We start from the raw sequence: 16,213 nt of genomic DNA, 5'->3' as shown, positions 1-16,213 counted from the left end.
GTAGAAGGAAATATAAAGGAGGTTGCTGGAGAAGAGTTGTCCTGATGGGAATTCATTACTAAACAGGATCTAAAATGCCAAAGCACCTCTCTTCTGCCCATCTGAGATGTTAAAGACTTTCCTTTTATTTTTGACTTACACAGAATTGCAGGTGTCACGGAGAAGAATAATCTTCATCAGCCCAATGGTCATCAAGGATATGAACTCTGCTGTTTTTATCTAGATGGATGAAAAGGTTGACAGCCCAGAAGGGGAGCTCCTTTGGTTTTCAAGATGGCAGCAACTAGTGGTGAAAGCCAGCTGCAGCGGATTATCAGAGACTTGCAAGGTACAGTGCCAGGCTGACAGATTCGTCCTCGAGGCTGGACTGTGTCCTCTGTATTTTAGAAAACAGGGACTAGGAGTTGTGTTTTCAGTTATGTAACACTTTTCTGCAGCAATTAAAACAACATAGTCCAAGGTGTGTGATGTGCTCAATAGAGATGTGACTGATTTTTTTTGGCGAAGGTGTGCTGTACATTCTGCAGGATCCTAAATTCTTAAATCCTGCAAATTTAAACATACAAGATGAGAAATAAGTTTTACAATTTTTTTTTTAAAAAGTGCCTTTGGGGTGTGCGTTGTGAGCTAGGACTTTGATGGCATAAAGAGAGCTATGCTATTAAAAGACTTCATGTGAGATAAGAAGGCCTGGGTTTTAGACCCTTGCTTGATGGGAAGCTGGTGTGGAGTTTCTGATAATGTGGAAGGGGAAAAACCAGGAGACCAAGGAATGGAGACCCAGAGGAAGAGTGCCAGAGAATTGGATCAGCTGTCCTTGCTGCAGAACATGTTTTCTGGGCACCTAGCTTGTCCTCCACTAGCAGTAGCCAACCTTATTTTCCACAGCTCTGTTGCAGTCAAAATTGGCAGCAGATTCATAACCATTTTTCTGCTCTGCCTCTGTCCTAATCAGCCCTATACCAAGATCCAGGTTTTTTCCTTTTAATCTTTATTAAATATAAGGTACCATATGCACCAAAGCTGGGAATCTGGATCTTCTTGTGACATATAAAAGGAGATCTACATGCCTTCTAACAAGAAGAGATTTTAATTTGCAGGTGGGACTGGGAGCTAAGGCTCACTCAGGCACAGGAAAGAAGTACATAACCAAGTGAAAAGCAAGCTCAAAATCAGTAATTTCTGATGCTGAGTGTATTTACTCTTCTGGGTCAGTGTGTCCAGGGAGACAACAGAGTTTGCTTTGACTTGAGATTTTCTCACCCACTGTGGGTGTAGGTTTTAGGGAAGAGGAGTTGCTGTGTTCTTATTTCAATATAAATTATTTTTTCCATTTGTGTTTGTAACTGACACAAACTGAACCTTCCTGAATAAAGCAGGGAGAAGATAAATGTGCTGACTGAATGACTGTTCTCGTGTTACTGATCCTCTTTAGCAGATTACATGCTTTGTCCTTTCTAATCAGAATTCTGTTTGTTCTGTGGCAATACCTTAACATGCACATGGGAGAGCAAAAAGTTATTTCTCTTTCCTCTGCTGAAGAACCAGTTAGCAGTTGTCTGTTAAACAAGTTTTGCTAAGCATCAGAAGGAAGTTTTGCTCTTTTTAAGAACAAGAAATAGTCCATACAACAGACTGACATAGCTTGAGCTCTGGGTTGTTTTAATAGGTGGTCTTAAATTGCAAGCATCTCAGTAAGGTTTCTGCACTGTCATTAAGACATTTCAACTGGAAGAAGCATGAATACACATGCATAATGCCCAGGCAGAACCCTCATTTATTTAGTTGTTTATGGCTTCAGTGCTATATATCTCTTGCATTAGTTAACCATTTTGGTGTCTTTTTTTAAAGATGCAGTGATTGAATTAAGTAAAGAATTTAAAGAAGGAGGGGAACCGATCACAGATGACAGTGTCAACTTGCAAAAATTCTCCTACAAGCTTGAGTACCTTCTTCAGGTAAAATGTGATGTGTCTCATTTGTAATCCACTATCAAAAGTAGGCCTCTTTTTCTCTGATTGCCTCTTCAGTATGCAGGGTTTAACTCAAATAATCATAAATGTCCAATTAAGTCTCTTCCCCTTGCCCCCAAGTAAGTGAACTGAAGTGTGTGCGGCTTATACCTACTTCAAATAAAGTAAATAAATGTAAGCAAAAGGCAATGCTGACAGTTTGGTTGAAGAATGTGAGGCATTCTTTTATTGATCTGAAAGATTTGAGCTTGAATTTAAAGGTATATTCTGATAAATTAACTTGGAAAAACAGCTAATAAGTTCCTGGCAACATTTTAATGCAAAATAAACACTAGTAAGCTGTTCATGGTGCAAATATACTGGTGTGAGGAACTTACAGAATTTTTAGCAATTTCACTTGGAAATTCATTTTAATTGTATAGAAGGTTTACTGCCAAAGGCTGATATTTAATCTGGAATGGTAATTTTTGTCTGTCCTCAAAATTTAAGTCAGGGGTCCTCAAACTTTTTAACCAGGGGGCCGGTGCGCGGATGCAGTGGCAGGCAGTCATCTGCGGCTGCTTGGCTTCCCCCCCCAACCCTGGCGGGGGGGGCGGGGGGTCTGTAAATACTGGGGGCCGGATTGAGGACCCTGGGGGGCCGTATCCGGCCCGCGGGCCGTAGTTTGAGGACCCCTGATTTAAGTAATTCAATTTTCATAGTCTTGTGTCTACACATACTGTAATCACATCAGTGATCGCAACAACGACGTGCTAATCTAGCCTTAATCTAGGCAAGGGAGTTTTAATTGGGTTGCAGAGGCTTCAGCAGAAGCTGGAGAATCCTTTGGGATTTGAAAGGTCCAAGCTGCAGTCCATGCCCTCCCTGCGCTGTTGCTCTGAAACTTACTTAGGCAGAGCAGGTTTTCCTGGTACATGCCTGTGTGTTATTGGCCACACTTGGTTGCAGATCTCTCAGCAACTGGTTGTTAGTTTGTTGCTCTTGAACAGCGCTGAATCTCTTGCAAGCCTTTGTTTCAGCAGTTTTGAATGGATGTCTGTATTTTAACTAGACCCAGAACATTATTACCTGTTACTGTCTGTAAAGTAGCTTTTGTAACTGCCGGCTTGCATCAGTGCAGTACAATGTCTCTTTCCTTTGTGAATACGTTGGCTAAAACGAAGAGTAATGAAAGCACGTGTTACTGGGAAAGGAACAGAATTCCAAGTAGCTATATATAAGTATATTTATATTTAAGTTTTGCTTATTGCATTTTGTTTTCCTTTTTAAAGTTTGACCAGAAAGAAAAAAACACATTGTTGGGGAACAGAAAAGACTACTGGGATTATTTCTGTGACTGTCTGGCAAAAGTCAAAGGAGCTAATGATGGAATCCGCTTTGTCAAGTCCATTACGGAAGTAAGTAGATCAGTTAAGCGTCATAATTATGTGGTTTATGTTTTGGCGTGTCTTTTCAAAGTGCAGCAGAAACCACTTTTACACTGCTTTTTTGCAGTGTAATTTTGGGAATTTTTATTTTTCTCATGTAAAGTATAAAAATACAAGGTTACTCTTTTTACTATGGCACTAAATTATATAGGATTAGATAGCCTGACTCTTGCTTATTTTGAAGACCACTTACACAAGTGAGTGGTCCCGTTTGTCTCTGGTTGTGCTTTGCCTTTTGATAAAGTTTGTGCCATTTTCTCTAAAAAGGAATGAAAAATCAAGGCAAGGGTAGAGCCTGCCATCTGTAGCACAGCTTACAGCGGGACTTGGCTCTAAGTGTAAGAGGAAAGATTCACCATATTTGACATTTCTTAAGACTTTTTCACCTGGTCAGTAGAGCTGAGGAGGACTCACTGAGAGCAGAATTTCATCTTCTGTCTCAACTTTGTTCCTCCATGTCAAATAGCATGATGTAATGGCTTGAGATGGTTGTCATTATTCCCTTGGGTGAGCTGTCATGAACAGGACAAAAAGCTTTATTAGATACAGTCGTAAAAGCTTAATCTTGTGACAGCCATGTTATGTCTTCAGCTCAATGAGTGGATGAAATAAGTACTGTGAGAAGCTTTCTGTGCTGATCCTGTCTGAGTCTTCAGAATCGTCTGAAGAAGAGCTTCTTTCCCTGCGGGTAAAAGAGGCAGTGGTGTGGTGGTGCTGGCCAGCATTGTCCTGATACTCAGTTCTGTATCTGTGAGCAGTGCTAACGTGTATTGGCAAGTTACAATTTACACCAGATTTCCCTATTCTCTTAGCAATTCCTCCACAGCCACTCTAGGTAATGTTGGTTTGAGTCAGCTGAAAGAGAGCCATGATACTCTAGCAGAGGCAGGCTCTGTGTTTCCTACCTCATTTTCTTCTCTCAGCAACTTAAGCAATATTGAATTTTGCTGTTCCAAGGTGAACAAGCAAAGGAAGGGCTCCAGCTTGTTTTACCACTGGGAAGGGAAAGAGGAGAGCTGTAGAAATTGGGTTTGACTATCGTACTACTTCCAGAAAGACTGGAGAAGCACAGACAGTGACTGCTACTGCAGGGAAGGTCCCCGGACTGTAGGTACTGGCCCCTAAATTCTCAGTAGCATTAGCCAATATGATTTCTCTGTAAAGGTGACTGTGTTGTAGCCTTCAACACTCTGTTGCCTATGGTGTCACCTGCATATTACCACATGTAAAGGCTGCCCTGCTTTTTTCTCCTTCTTCAGTACCTATGGCTGTTTAATGGTTAGCATGATGTCAGAAATTATTGTTTGAAAGAAGGATATTTTCTATTTCAGTTTATGTGCAGCCATAGAGATTAGCTTGTGAAAGTTTCAACTTTATTAACTTGTGGTTTAGGAATATGAACTCTAAAAAAAATAAATCAGTCAACCGTTTCAGATAACTGAGCTGGCAGACTCAGATCCAGGATTGAAATGACAGATGACAGAAAAATGTTGGTTATTCCCCTTCATTACAGGTGGAAATCAGCAGCCGGTTTTTGAACCTGGCTGGACAGAACTATAAAGGCTTCCATATGTCATTTATTTGCTCGCTGCGCGGTACTTGTTGACTTTCAAAGATAGAAGCAAACAAGGAAAGAAGAGTATTGGCAGTTGCTTTTAAGAATGGTCCAACATTTAACAGTATAATGCCTGCTCTTCTGCTTTACCTGCAGAGCTTCTAATATTAGGGTGCATGATACGCTAGAGAGGTGGAGCAAGGAAGCAAACGGGAATACCATGGAAACTGCACATCTGTTAAATAAATAGAGAGCCTTGTACTTGATGACAAGTGAGCAGTTATTAGGTGAGCAGTGAGTTCTGGTAGTTCCCCTTGAAAAAGGTGATTACACTGAATACACAGCTTTCCAAGTCTTCACAGCCGTACATTGGGCCTTAGCTACAGTGTTTGCAGTCAACACGGAAACACTGACAATACCAGACACTGCCTGCCTCCCTGAATTCTAGCAGGGCTCTAGCAGGAGGTGGCATAGGTTTGCTTCCTAGTCAAATAGTCTTTGGCTACTTGTAGCTGCATATATGTAAATATTTTTCTCCGCTTCTCATCATATACATTTGCTCTAGTACATCCATGCTTAAAAAAGGCATTGTGATTTAAATTGATAAACCAATGGGAGTAAAGATAGGATTAATTCAGTGGCTTCTGGTGGGTTTTATTTTGACTGTTCTTAAGATATTCACTAAATATGCCTAGTTAGGAAAAACATTTGTAAGCTTTGTGCACAGAGCAGGGATAGCATCTCTCTGAAGAAGTATTTGCACATCTACAGGGTGAATGAGGGTGAAAACCAGTTGGCAAATTAAATTTGCTGTTTCCGTGGTACTTAGCCTTTGGGGACCATGTTATTTCATACTTTGTGTCCTATAGAATTAAAAAATAAAAAGCAGTAAAAGGTGTTGCTTCCTTTGCTCCACATTTCATCATTCCATGTATAAGGGACGTTTTTGCATATAGTGGATTACTGAGATAAACAAGGCACCTGTGTCTTAGTTTAGAATGGAAGCCCAGTAACAGCAAAACCAAGGAAACTGAAAGCTGAAGTATTACTCTCACTTCACCACAGTGGAATACTGATCAGAAGGAGGGGAAGCTTGTGTGGCCTTTGAGCCTTCTTTCACACTAACTTTTCAAGCAAAACTTACAGTAACCTACTAACTTGTGCCTCAGCAGATCTAATATTTTCCTTGGCCTCCATTTTAAATCATGAATATATTTGGTTTGTTATGGTTAGATGTTTGGATGAACAGTTTAGTTGGGAGCATGTCTGGCTGGTGAGAAATTCTGTCATCATTTTAATTTTCCATTTCTAAACTGGTTACTGATTTTTATGGAAAGGAGAAATGTAGCACTACTATTTAGTGTTTCACTATTTTGCAGGACAGCAGATAGTTCAAATGTAAAAGACAAAACAAAACATCAATTCCCCAAGTAAATAGCTATAGGAAAATTTAGTGCTGGGTTTTGTGATCCCCCTTATGTTGATTTAATAGCTGTCTTCATAAAAAGATCCATTAATTTCGGTCATGCAGCTGCTCTTGGTCTGAAGTAAGAATTAGATTTTTATCAACTTAATGAGTAAGTATTAAGTAAGACTTCTTGCATTGCCTGGGTTTACTGTGTCCATGAGGTTGTGTATTTGTATATGTGTAGATCTTTGTTCTGTGACTAGATCTGCCCTAAAGTTCTTCCAGCTGTCGCCAGACACATCTTAAGTAACCTAAGCTGTCACTTCTGGCTTCTGGGCACACTGAGATTTTGCCTCATATTGGGAATTGTACTTAGCATGGGCTGTACTCATGTGCCTGGTATATTAGATGATTCAGTGGTCCTGTGATGCCTTTTCTATTATTTATTATATACATATAATAATATATATTATATTCTTGTCATTCTATTATTTTTTTATTTATTTTATTTATTTATTTATTTTAAAATACATTATTTATATAAAATGGACAACAGCCAACTGTAGATAAAAATTTTTTCGTTCAAAAAAGATTTCACCCAATGACAGTCTTGGGCGAAGGGTTCTCTCAGTGGCAGTTCTTATGACTTCCTTTACACCTAGTGGCTTATTGTGAGTTTTTTTGTGGTGGTATGTAGACTGTTCTGTCATGTCTCTACATGATTGCAAATGGTATTTAGAATTTTATTGTTTGTGTGGTTTCTCCCTTCCAGCTACGAACATCTCTTGGAAAAGGAAGAGCATTTCTTCGTTACTCTCTGGTTCACCAAAGACTAGCAGACACCTTGCAGCAATGTTTTATGAACACCAAGGTGACTAGGTGAATAGCAAAGTACCTTGTTAACTAATGGGTGTTTGTTCAGTGTGATCAAACAACATCACCTAGTGGCTATTGAAAGAAATCGAAACCCTTCCAAATGGTTGGCTTAGAGAGCTGGTAATAGGATAGGAAGAATAATAGACCTTTTGGCTTGGGTCACTGGTTCATACCTCTCTTAGGCTGGTAAAGATTGAAAGTTGTTAGAGCTAAATGTCTGTGGAGTGGGTGGTACTGATGCTTCTGTATGCCAGTTTCAAAGGTGACATTTTTATAAGCATTGATGATCCTGGGTTTGATCTTCTGTACTGTACATCACAAGAGAGGATTAATTTGGGTATGTTGCGCAAAGCCCCAGGAAGCATTTGCATGTATCTCTTGATTGTCACGCAGAGGAACAGCTTGCCCCTAGCCAAGGAACACCAAAGATAGTTTGTAGTTGGTTGGAGGGGCACTGCTAGGGCATTTAGAAAAAGCCAACTATTTACACAGTGTACTTAACTCTGGTTGCTGCTTTCTGTTCCTCAATTTTGATGTATTAAGTGTGTGCTTTAGGTGTTTACTGTGTGGTTATCCAGTGTATGAATAGGTATAAATATTTTGTCTTGCCAGTGTTTTGCTCAAGCACAAAGCAAAAAATATTTTGTGCAGGGGCTCATCTAAAGGTATTATGGGGAATTCACTGAAGCTGTTTAATTTTCATTCACATCAAAAGGATGGGATATTGGTTGGTGGATCTGGTTGTTTTCAGTTTGCATTTAGAATAACATATCATAGTTTTCCTGGGTTGGAGTGAATAATGATGTTGTGGGGTTTTTTTGCAAGTGAAACTGCTTCTTCTTTTTTCCTTGTGAATGAGTATTACTTCTTTTTTTTGTTTGTTTGTTTGTTTGTTTTGAAGTGACTGGTACTATGCAAGAAGTCCATTTCTGAATTCCAAAATGAGTTCTGACATTGTGGGTCAACTCTATGAGCTCACTGACGTTCAGTTTGACTTGGCATCAAGAGGCTATGATTTAGATGCTGCTTGGCCAGCATTTGCCAGGTAAGATAGAACCACTTCGTTGTTTTGGATTAACAGGACCATAAAATACCTGCCTGCTACAGAATCTGTAAAAGCTCTGCTTTTGAAGGTAGGAATACTTGTGTTACACCAGGTATACACTTTCTCCATGTGATTAGTCTATGACCAAATTGGCCTTTTTTTGCTTCAGTATACTGTGTACCAGAGATCAGAGTTGATGCTCTGTAATGGAGTACTTCCAGTAATTGCAGTTTAGGCCCAAATCCCAAGCTATTTGTATTGGGTCTGGCTGAGCACCATAGCACCCCTCACAGTGCTGTGCTTGTATCGATACCTAGAAAGGTGGTGATAACACACCAGTGGTTTTTTTCCACTGCTGAGAAGTGCGGGCACAGCATCAAGGCTGTCTCTCCAACCTCACCCACCCATACCCATCCCAGCAGGCTGGTGATGGGCAAGGTCTTGGGAAGGGACACAGGCAGGACAGGTGACACAAAGTGACCAAAGGGATATTCCATACCATATGGCATCTGCTCAGATATAAAAGGTAAGAGAAAGGAGGAGGAAGGTGGGGGCATTCGTTATTTATGACATTTATCTTCTGGAGCAACTGCTATGCATACTGAAGCTCTGCTCCCTGGGAAATAGCCAAACATTGCTTGCTGATGGGAAGTAGAGAATAACATCTTTTGTTTTCCTTTGCTTCTGGACTCACATGACTTTTGCTATTGTTTCATTAAACTGCCTTTGTCTTGACCCACAGGTATTTTTTTCCATCCTATTTTCTCCCTCTGCTGCTCTGCTGAGGAGGAGAGTGATAGCGCAGCTTGGTGGGCACCTGGCGTCCAGCCAAGGTCAACTCACCATACTGTTCTTCACAGGCACAAGAAGAAATATTCTTAGCTCCTCCTGTTTTAAGAGCTGAGACATGTAGTGACTGAACAGCCCAGTGTGCTTCATTTGCAGCAATGATAGAGGTGGCAATACACGGTCACTACAGTCTGATCCTCCCTCAAAGCGGAAGGATTACAAAACCCACTAGGTCTGATCCAGATCCATTCGTATCAGTGGGGGTTTTCTAGAACTCCGTGCTGCCACCGACTGAGCCGTCGCTACACGGCAATACAATTTCTTAGTGCAAAGCTGCATTGGTTCTTGTGGGTGTGGGAAGTCACAGCTACCGACCCCATAATCTTTTATAGGTGCCTTTGATATCCCTATTTTGTTTTCCATCAGCTGCAGTGGTTGTTGGCCCAGACACCAGGTGCAGTTATGTCTTTTTGTATGTGGTAGTTACAATTAGATAAATCTTGCATATCAGAGTAGAAACACATATATGTATGTGCTTAGAATTCTCATATATTGTTTCTCTACGTGATCAACAGGAGGACACTGTCCTCGCTTGGATCTTCAGCATATTTATGGAAGCCCCCAAGTCGCAGTTCCAGCATGAGCAGTTTAGTGAGCAATTATTTGCAGGTAAGCAGGTTACAATGTTTATGTGGCATGGTAGATCTTTAATTAATGGCATAGTTCCAGAGAGCTTGGTAGTTTTATGGTGATTATGACTCTTGTAATGGTAAACTACAGAAAGAGACATTAATTAAAAGTACAGGGAATTGTCAGGTAGCTGATTCAACTGAACATGCAAATCCTGTAGAGGAAAACAAATACTCAGAAGACTGCCTGGAGATAGATATGTTTTCATTTATCTTTTCTGAAAACAAGCCCCATTTCCTATGAGTTGGTATTTTGTAGTGCTGTGGATGCAAGATGTAACGTCACTGTGCATTAAAAACCTGAACTTGCTCTCATTTGAGCACATAATTCAAATACCTGTTTAATACTTCTTAAACTTTCTGGTTTTCCCCTTCTGTTCATTTAGGCTCAAGAGTTTCCCTCCAGCCCTGATGCAAATAGCTCACTAAATGTTGAACACCTTGAGGGCTTTGAAGAGATGCGTGTAGAACTTGACCAGGCTGAGCTGAGGCAGAGGGAACTTCAGGATCGTATTCACCAGCTAGAAATGGAAAACCAGGAGCTCCAGGCAGCTGTCCGCCTTCAGAAAGAACAAGTACAGGTAGAAAAGGAGAAGAGCAATAACTACAGTGAGGAGAATTCCCGGCTGACAAAGATGATCACAGAGTTACAAAAGCAATGTGAGGTTTCACACTCCACTCAGAGCACTGTTCATGACCTGCAGAAGTGCCTGCAGTCACTGGAACTGAATGCAGTGGAGCAGCAGAAGGAATATTCAACAAAGCTGGAACAGCTTGTGACCAGCAAGGAAAACTGTGCCTCAAAACTGGAGGTGTTGAATCAGGAACTGGTGGCCTCTAGGGCTTTGGTTGCTATGAAGGATCTTTGCATCGATGAGCTCAGAGCCAAGTTGAGTGCCATAGAACAGAAGAAACTCAACCTCCTTTCAAAATTTGATGCTGCCTTGGAGGAAAAGGGACAGCAAGCAACAGCTCACTGTGACTCTGCCCTAGAGATAAGGGCTCTGCTAGAGAAGCTTCAGGAGACAGAAAAGGAAAAGGCAGATATGCAAAGACTCAGTGATGAACATGTGTCTCAGCTGAAAGCAGCAAGGGAGGAGCTGCAGCTGAAAGAAGAGGCACGGAAGGAACTGGAATCCAGATACAATTGCCTCACTGCTGACTCCAAAGAAGAAAGTGAAAAGCTGCTTGGGAGCCTGGAAACCATGGCAAAGGAAATGGATGCACTTCAGAAGGCCCTGACCCTGAAAGGAAAGGAGATGGCTGAGCTCCAGACCCAGGTAATGGGGTTGCTGGCTCAGGTGGGGTCACTGGAAAAAAATCTTGAGGAAGCAAGGAAAGAAAAAGAGAAACTTGAGGAGGAGTATGGTAGGAGGGAAGGAGCACTGAAGCAGGAATCCCAGTCGCAAGCAGAGCAACTTGAAATACAGGAGGGTCGCTTAACAAAGGTGAGTCAGACTGTGCGTAGCCTTGAGGAGCAAAACCGGAAACTCTTGTCTGAGAAAGAGCATCTCAGCCAGAAAGTCAAGGAGCTGGAGGAGCAGACAGAACAGCAAAACTCTGCAGTGAGCGAAATGGATGAGGAGAGCAGGAAGCTGAAAGCAGAGAATGCAAATTTGCAGCAGTCCAAGAACAAGATGGAAGGGAAGCTGAAGAATTTGGAAGCTTCTAAAGCTTCCTTGGAAGCCGAGGTAGCCAGGCTGAGAGCCTCAGAGAAACAGCTTCAGAGTGAGATAGATGATGCCCTGGTGTCAGTTGATGAAAAAGAGAAGAAGCTCAGGGGTGAGAACAGACAGCTGGATGAAGATTTGCAGAATGCCAGGAGGCAAAGCCAAATTCTGGAGGAGAGATTAGAGGCTCTGCACTCAGACTATGAAGAACTAAAGCAAAAAGAGGAGACCACCAAGGAGTCTTATGCCTCACTTGAAGGACAGCTTAAGAGTGCCAAACAGCGTAGTTTACAAATGGAAAAAAGCTTAGGCGCCTTGAAGGAAAGCGAAGAGTGTCTCCAGTCACAGCTCACAGAGAAGGAGGCAGAACTGCAAGGCATGGAGAGCCAATGTGAGCAGCTAAGAGCAGAAGCTGAAAGACATAGGAAGAAAGCAGAGACTCTTGAGGTAGAAAAGCTCAGTGTTGAAAAGACATGCCTTCATCAGACAAAGCTTATTGAATCCCTCACGTCAGAAAAGGAATCAGTGGAAAAACACCAACTAGAGCAGGCAGCTTCTCTGGAAAAGGATGCAAAAGAACTGGCCTCCAGACTGACCATAACTGAAGAGCAGTTGGAGGTCAACCGAGGTGAAGTGTCTAGGCTGCAAGCAGAAGTCCTCAACCTGCAAGTCAAGCTTCAACAGACCGCTAATGAGAGCGAGCAGATGAGAGGTGAGCTGTCAATCACAGAGACTGTCTTGGGAGAGCAAAAGGCACTCGTCCAGCAGCTGGCAGAGCAAATTGAGTCACTCAATAGAAACCATGTGCAAGAATTGGTGCAATGTAAAGAAAGAGAAGAAGCGCTGAAAAAAGAGCAGGAGACAGCAGCCCATCAAAAAGCTGAGATGGAAAATAATTTGCTGAACCTGAAGGAAGAGCTGTTCAAGGTTAAGCAGTACTTGGAAGCTGCTAGAATGGAAAACGAAGAAAACAAAGATCTCCTCCACAGGACCAACACAGACATGGCTGAACTTGGCATTCAGATTTGTGCCTTGACCTCTGAAAAGGTGGATGCAGAAGAGCGCTTAGCCCAGGCCACAGAAAGGCTCAAAGAACTGCAAGAACAGGCAGCAGAGCAACAGGAGAAGCTGAAGCTCGACACCTCTAATCTCAGACAGGAGAACAAGAGCCTGCAAGAGAAATTAGACGAGGCTCAAATATGTGCTGCTGCTGTCCCAAATCTGCAATTGCAGCTGGAGACAGTAAAGAAACAGGCACAGAGTTTCCAAGAGACCAGCCAAGAAGAGCTGTCTGCAATAAAATTTCAAATGAGCACTGAGATTCTAAATTATCAGACAAAATTCAAGGTAAATTAATGTGATTATCATAGGTGAGGGAGTTGTACAGGATTTCCCCTGCTTTAGTGTCTGCTGAAGCAATTACTGCATGAAATCCTAAGGTTTGTGTTGGTCAGGCTCTGAGACTAGCACACAACTTAGCCTGGGAATCCAAAAATGTCTCTACACTCCTGACCTAGGTCTATTGGAGGTAAAATAACACTTCACAGTTTTTTGGAAATGTATAGTGTAGCCATCTGAGTGCACTGGAAAGGCCATGTGATATGGAAAAGCCAGCCAGTAATGGAGAGGGTGATGATTTCCTATGTTGGCACTGAAAGTGGCATCTTCTGTAACTGTTCCCTCTGGTCACAGCTGTGATTTTTTTGTTTTTTGCAATGTGAACATTGCAAGACCTATTCCCCGCACCTGTTAACGCTGCTTCTCCTTAAAACCGATTTTGGTGAAAGCAAACTTAAACTGAGACCAGATACTTTTGCCATTAATTCCCTCATATATGTCTGCGTTCAACTGGTCAAGGTAGCAGCCGAGAAGATCAAAGTTTTGCTTCCAGAAAAATGTGTCAGCCCTGTATGTGTGAAGCAGCGCACCTAAAATCTGAAGATCTTATTGTGTTTGTCCTGCCGTCCTGAGATAATGTCTAATTCTGGCAGTTGATCAGAGGCTTATGCCAGTGGTGGTATCCAGAAATCCCATGAGTTTGAGAAAATGGTGTAGATTCATTTATGTTTCATTTTCTTAAAGGCTTCTTAAACCTTGATATGATTTGGACCGTTTCACTCTTTTGAGCCAAAGTGTTTTGCAAGTTGGGCTTTCTTTTTGTTGAGAACTGTAATAGCCCATAGAAAGTAACAGTAAATCACAGAGGGGACTTGCCTTGAATCTGTGAACTGGGTATCTGTCATCATCTTTCATGAGCGTGACAGTAGTGCTGTATTTATCCCATACATAGCAGTAAAAGCACATGTGATTCACAGCTGGGAATTTTGTAGACGAAGGGGTGGCTGCTAGAGGAATGCTAACTCCTTGCTCGATCTCCCTGCTAGGCTGTCAGTGAAGAGTGTGGGAAAGTAAGAGAGCAACTTGAGGAGCAGAAGCGACAACAGCATGCTGCAGAGGAAGAGATTGCAGAGTTACAAGTAGGTGCTTGATCTGATTAAAAGACAGGTGTTTGTGTCAGCAGGCATTAGTGTTACAATTGAGAAGGCAGGCAGCATTTGTGATGGCTAGCTGTGTGTCTGAGAATACCCTTCAATAAGTATGGGTGCTGCAGACAAAATACTCAGCAGCTGAAAGTTAGCCACTGAAACAGAAATTATGAAAAGCACAATGGTCCTTAGGATTTGTCCTGCTTGGAAAGCTAGTCGGGTTTTATGTAAGACCTTGTTATGTGTACACTTCTTAAATGGGGGTGCAGGTTTAAAAGGTGTCTGTCTTAGGCCTTGCATGCCCACTGCACACAGCCACACGTGTGGATCCAGCTGTCTGCAGGCTGCAAGGGGCACTGAATCAGAGAATTAATCTGCCTGAGAAATAACCCAGCCAGAAAGAAGTCAGATTTTTGCAATGCATTTGTCAAACAGTTGAGTTAGAAGGGTTGTACTGAGGTGTAAGGAATCCAGAATGAAGAAAGTTAAGGTTATTGAACCTGGCCCTGCCTGCTAGCAGAAATATGTACACGTTTAGATGCAGTTAGTTAGTTCCCTGAGGGCTCCAAGTTTGGCAGACTTCTCTGGAGAGGCTAGCTGTGAAAGAAGTTTTTGTTTTCATTGTCCTTTGTGTTCCATATAGATTTAATAAAGAAGATTTTCCTCATTTCCATTTTTTTTTCTTTTGAAACTTAGAAGTGGGGAAAAACCTTTTAGGGCATATTCTTTTGCCATTATCTTTGAGAGATTTTCCTTGATAAGGAAGCAAAAGCTCAACTGACATGGGCTAATAAGAATTACCAGCTTAATACTGTCTTCCTGTAGAGTCTATCCCTTATTCAGTGTGACAGAAATAATCAATCACTAGTACACAACTGATTAGTGTCCACTTATACAATAATATCTTAATTGGTGGTTTGGCTTTAACTGATTCTTTTAAAGCATTGTTTAGGTGTCTTGGTAATCGTCCTATGCTTGGTGAAGTGTTGTTTTTTATGTGTAAAGAAATACGGTATTTATTTCACTAGGCTGCGAACACGAGTTTATCTAGAAAGCTGGATGAAGCAAGAGAACAGCTGTCTGAATCAGAATCTGCTCGGCTGCAGAAGGAAGAGGAGGTGACATCTCTGAGAGAACTCTTGGAAAGGTGGGAGTTTGGGTTCTTTACACAAGCCATTAATTGTAAGCCAAGCAAGGGGCCAGTAACCAAAGCATATTGAAAATTGCTGTGATTTATGAAGTAGCATATGCCATGCAGTTTATATAGGGCAAATAGTTCATGGGCACTGACAGGAATACTAGATTGACACTTCAGATGAGAAATATGTAAACTACACAGCACACATGAATGCAAGGTTCAGGTTTTATTGTATTGTTAATTTAGCTGATGGTCAAAATTCATTGTATGTTGTCCTTTATGAAGCTGAAAGACAATTTATAACCCCCTTTTACCTTATAGGTTAGTCACAAAATTTAAAAACCAATATTGGCTCTCTTTATAAGGAATGGAAAATTTGTGCTTTTCGACAGTTTGGGTTTTTTCTCCTCTTCGTGAAGTTTCAGGGAATCAGTAAGAATTATTTGAATGGGACCACATCCTGCATGTCTTTGTCAGGTTTCTTAGTTTTAAGTTTCTAATGTGGGCTGTGTTTCAAAGGTCTGTGATGTGGGTAGGCCTGTGTGGTGTGGATTATCTGGCAGTCCAAAATAGATCTTCATGAGGCATGGGCTCACACAGGGTCTGATGGTTTAACCAAAGCCTTTGTATTTTTACATTTTTGTGCTGATATCATCTGTCTTTGTGGGAAGTCTGATGACTCTTACCTATGTGCTGAAGGTTGTCAGTATGAAATCAAAGTCATCAAAATATTTGAATTCAGCTGAATTGGCTGAGTGAGTTCAGACCAGATCAGCCCTCCATGCTGTGTTGCTGTAGCATTTTTGATCCATTGCTAGGTCTCACAGTACTGAAATTGCCATATTGTCAAGCCAAGACTCATATTCTTGGAAGCTTCCTGGTGACATTTCTTTACATTGACTGTGCAGTGAACTGAGTTGTCTCAAGCTTTAGCTTTTAAATTGCATCTGTGTTAGAAGAATGTTGTGAGAAACTGGTTTGCTTCTCTTTTGGGAACATGCAGGCTATGGAGGAGTAGGTATTAAATGGCTCTTTTGTATGCAGCCTGCAAATGCTGAGCAACCTGCAGCTATAAGACTTTCCCTTTTTAGCTCACTTTGCAGCTGCTGCTGATCTTAGCTTCCAAGGACACTAATTTTATTCCCAGTGTGGTAGCT

At 41.6% G+C, this 16,213-nt stretch overlaps 1 protein-coding gene across 2 annotated transcripts in view; it reads left to right on the top strand.

The window, feature by feature from the left end:
- Nucleotides 1–226: 226 nt before the first annotated feature.
- The window catches only part of FYCO1 (FYVE and coiled-coil domain autophagy adaptor 1), a 43,314-nt gene continuing 27,327 nt past the window's right edge, over nt 227–16,213 (top strand). For both annotated transcript variants that reach the window (XM_040589448.1, XM_040589449.1), the window contains exons 1-9: nt 227–328; nt 1,852–1,958; nt 3,245–3,370; nt 7,136–7,242; nt 8,141–8,284; nt 9,649–9,742; nt 10,149–12,779; nt 13,817–13,909; nt 14,947–15,065. In XM_040589448.1, the coding sequence (XP_040445382.1) occupies nt 274–328; nt 1,852–1,958; nt 3,245–3,370; nt 7,136–7,242; nt 8,141–8,284; nt 9,649–9,742; nt 10,149–12,779; nt 13,817–13,909; nt 14,947–15,065 (3,476 nt within the window). In that variant the 5' untranslated portion in view covers nt 227–273. The remainder of the gene's footprint in view (nt 329–1,851; nt 1,959–3,244; nt 3,371–7,135; nt 7,243–8,140; nt 8,285–9,648; nt 9,743–10,148; nt 12,780–13,816; nt 13,910–14,946; nt 15,066–16,213) is intronic.

This window comes from Falco naumanni, chromosome 4 (assembly GCF_017639655.2).
Source record: "Falco naumanni isolate bFalNau1 chromosome 4, bFalNau1.pat, whole genome shotgun sequence".
Lineage (NCBI taxonomy): Eukaryota > Metazoa > Chordata > Aves > Falconiformes > Falconidae > Falco > Falco naumanni.
Note: the sequence above shows the minus strand (reverse complement) of the source record. Positions and strands in the feature narration are given on the sequence as shown.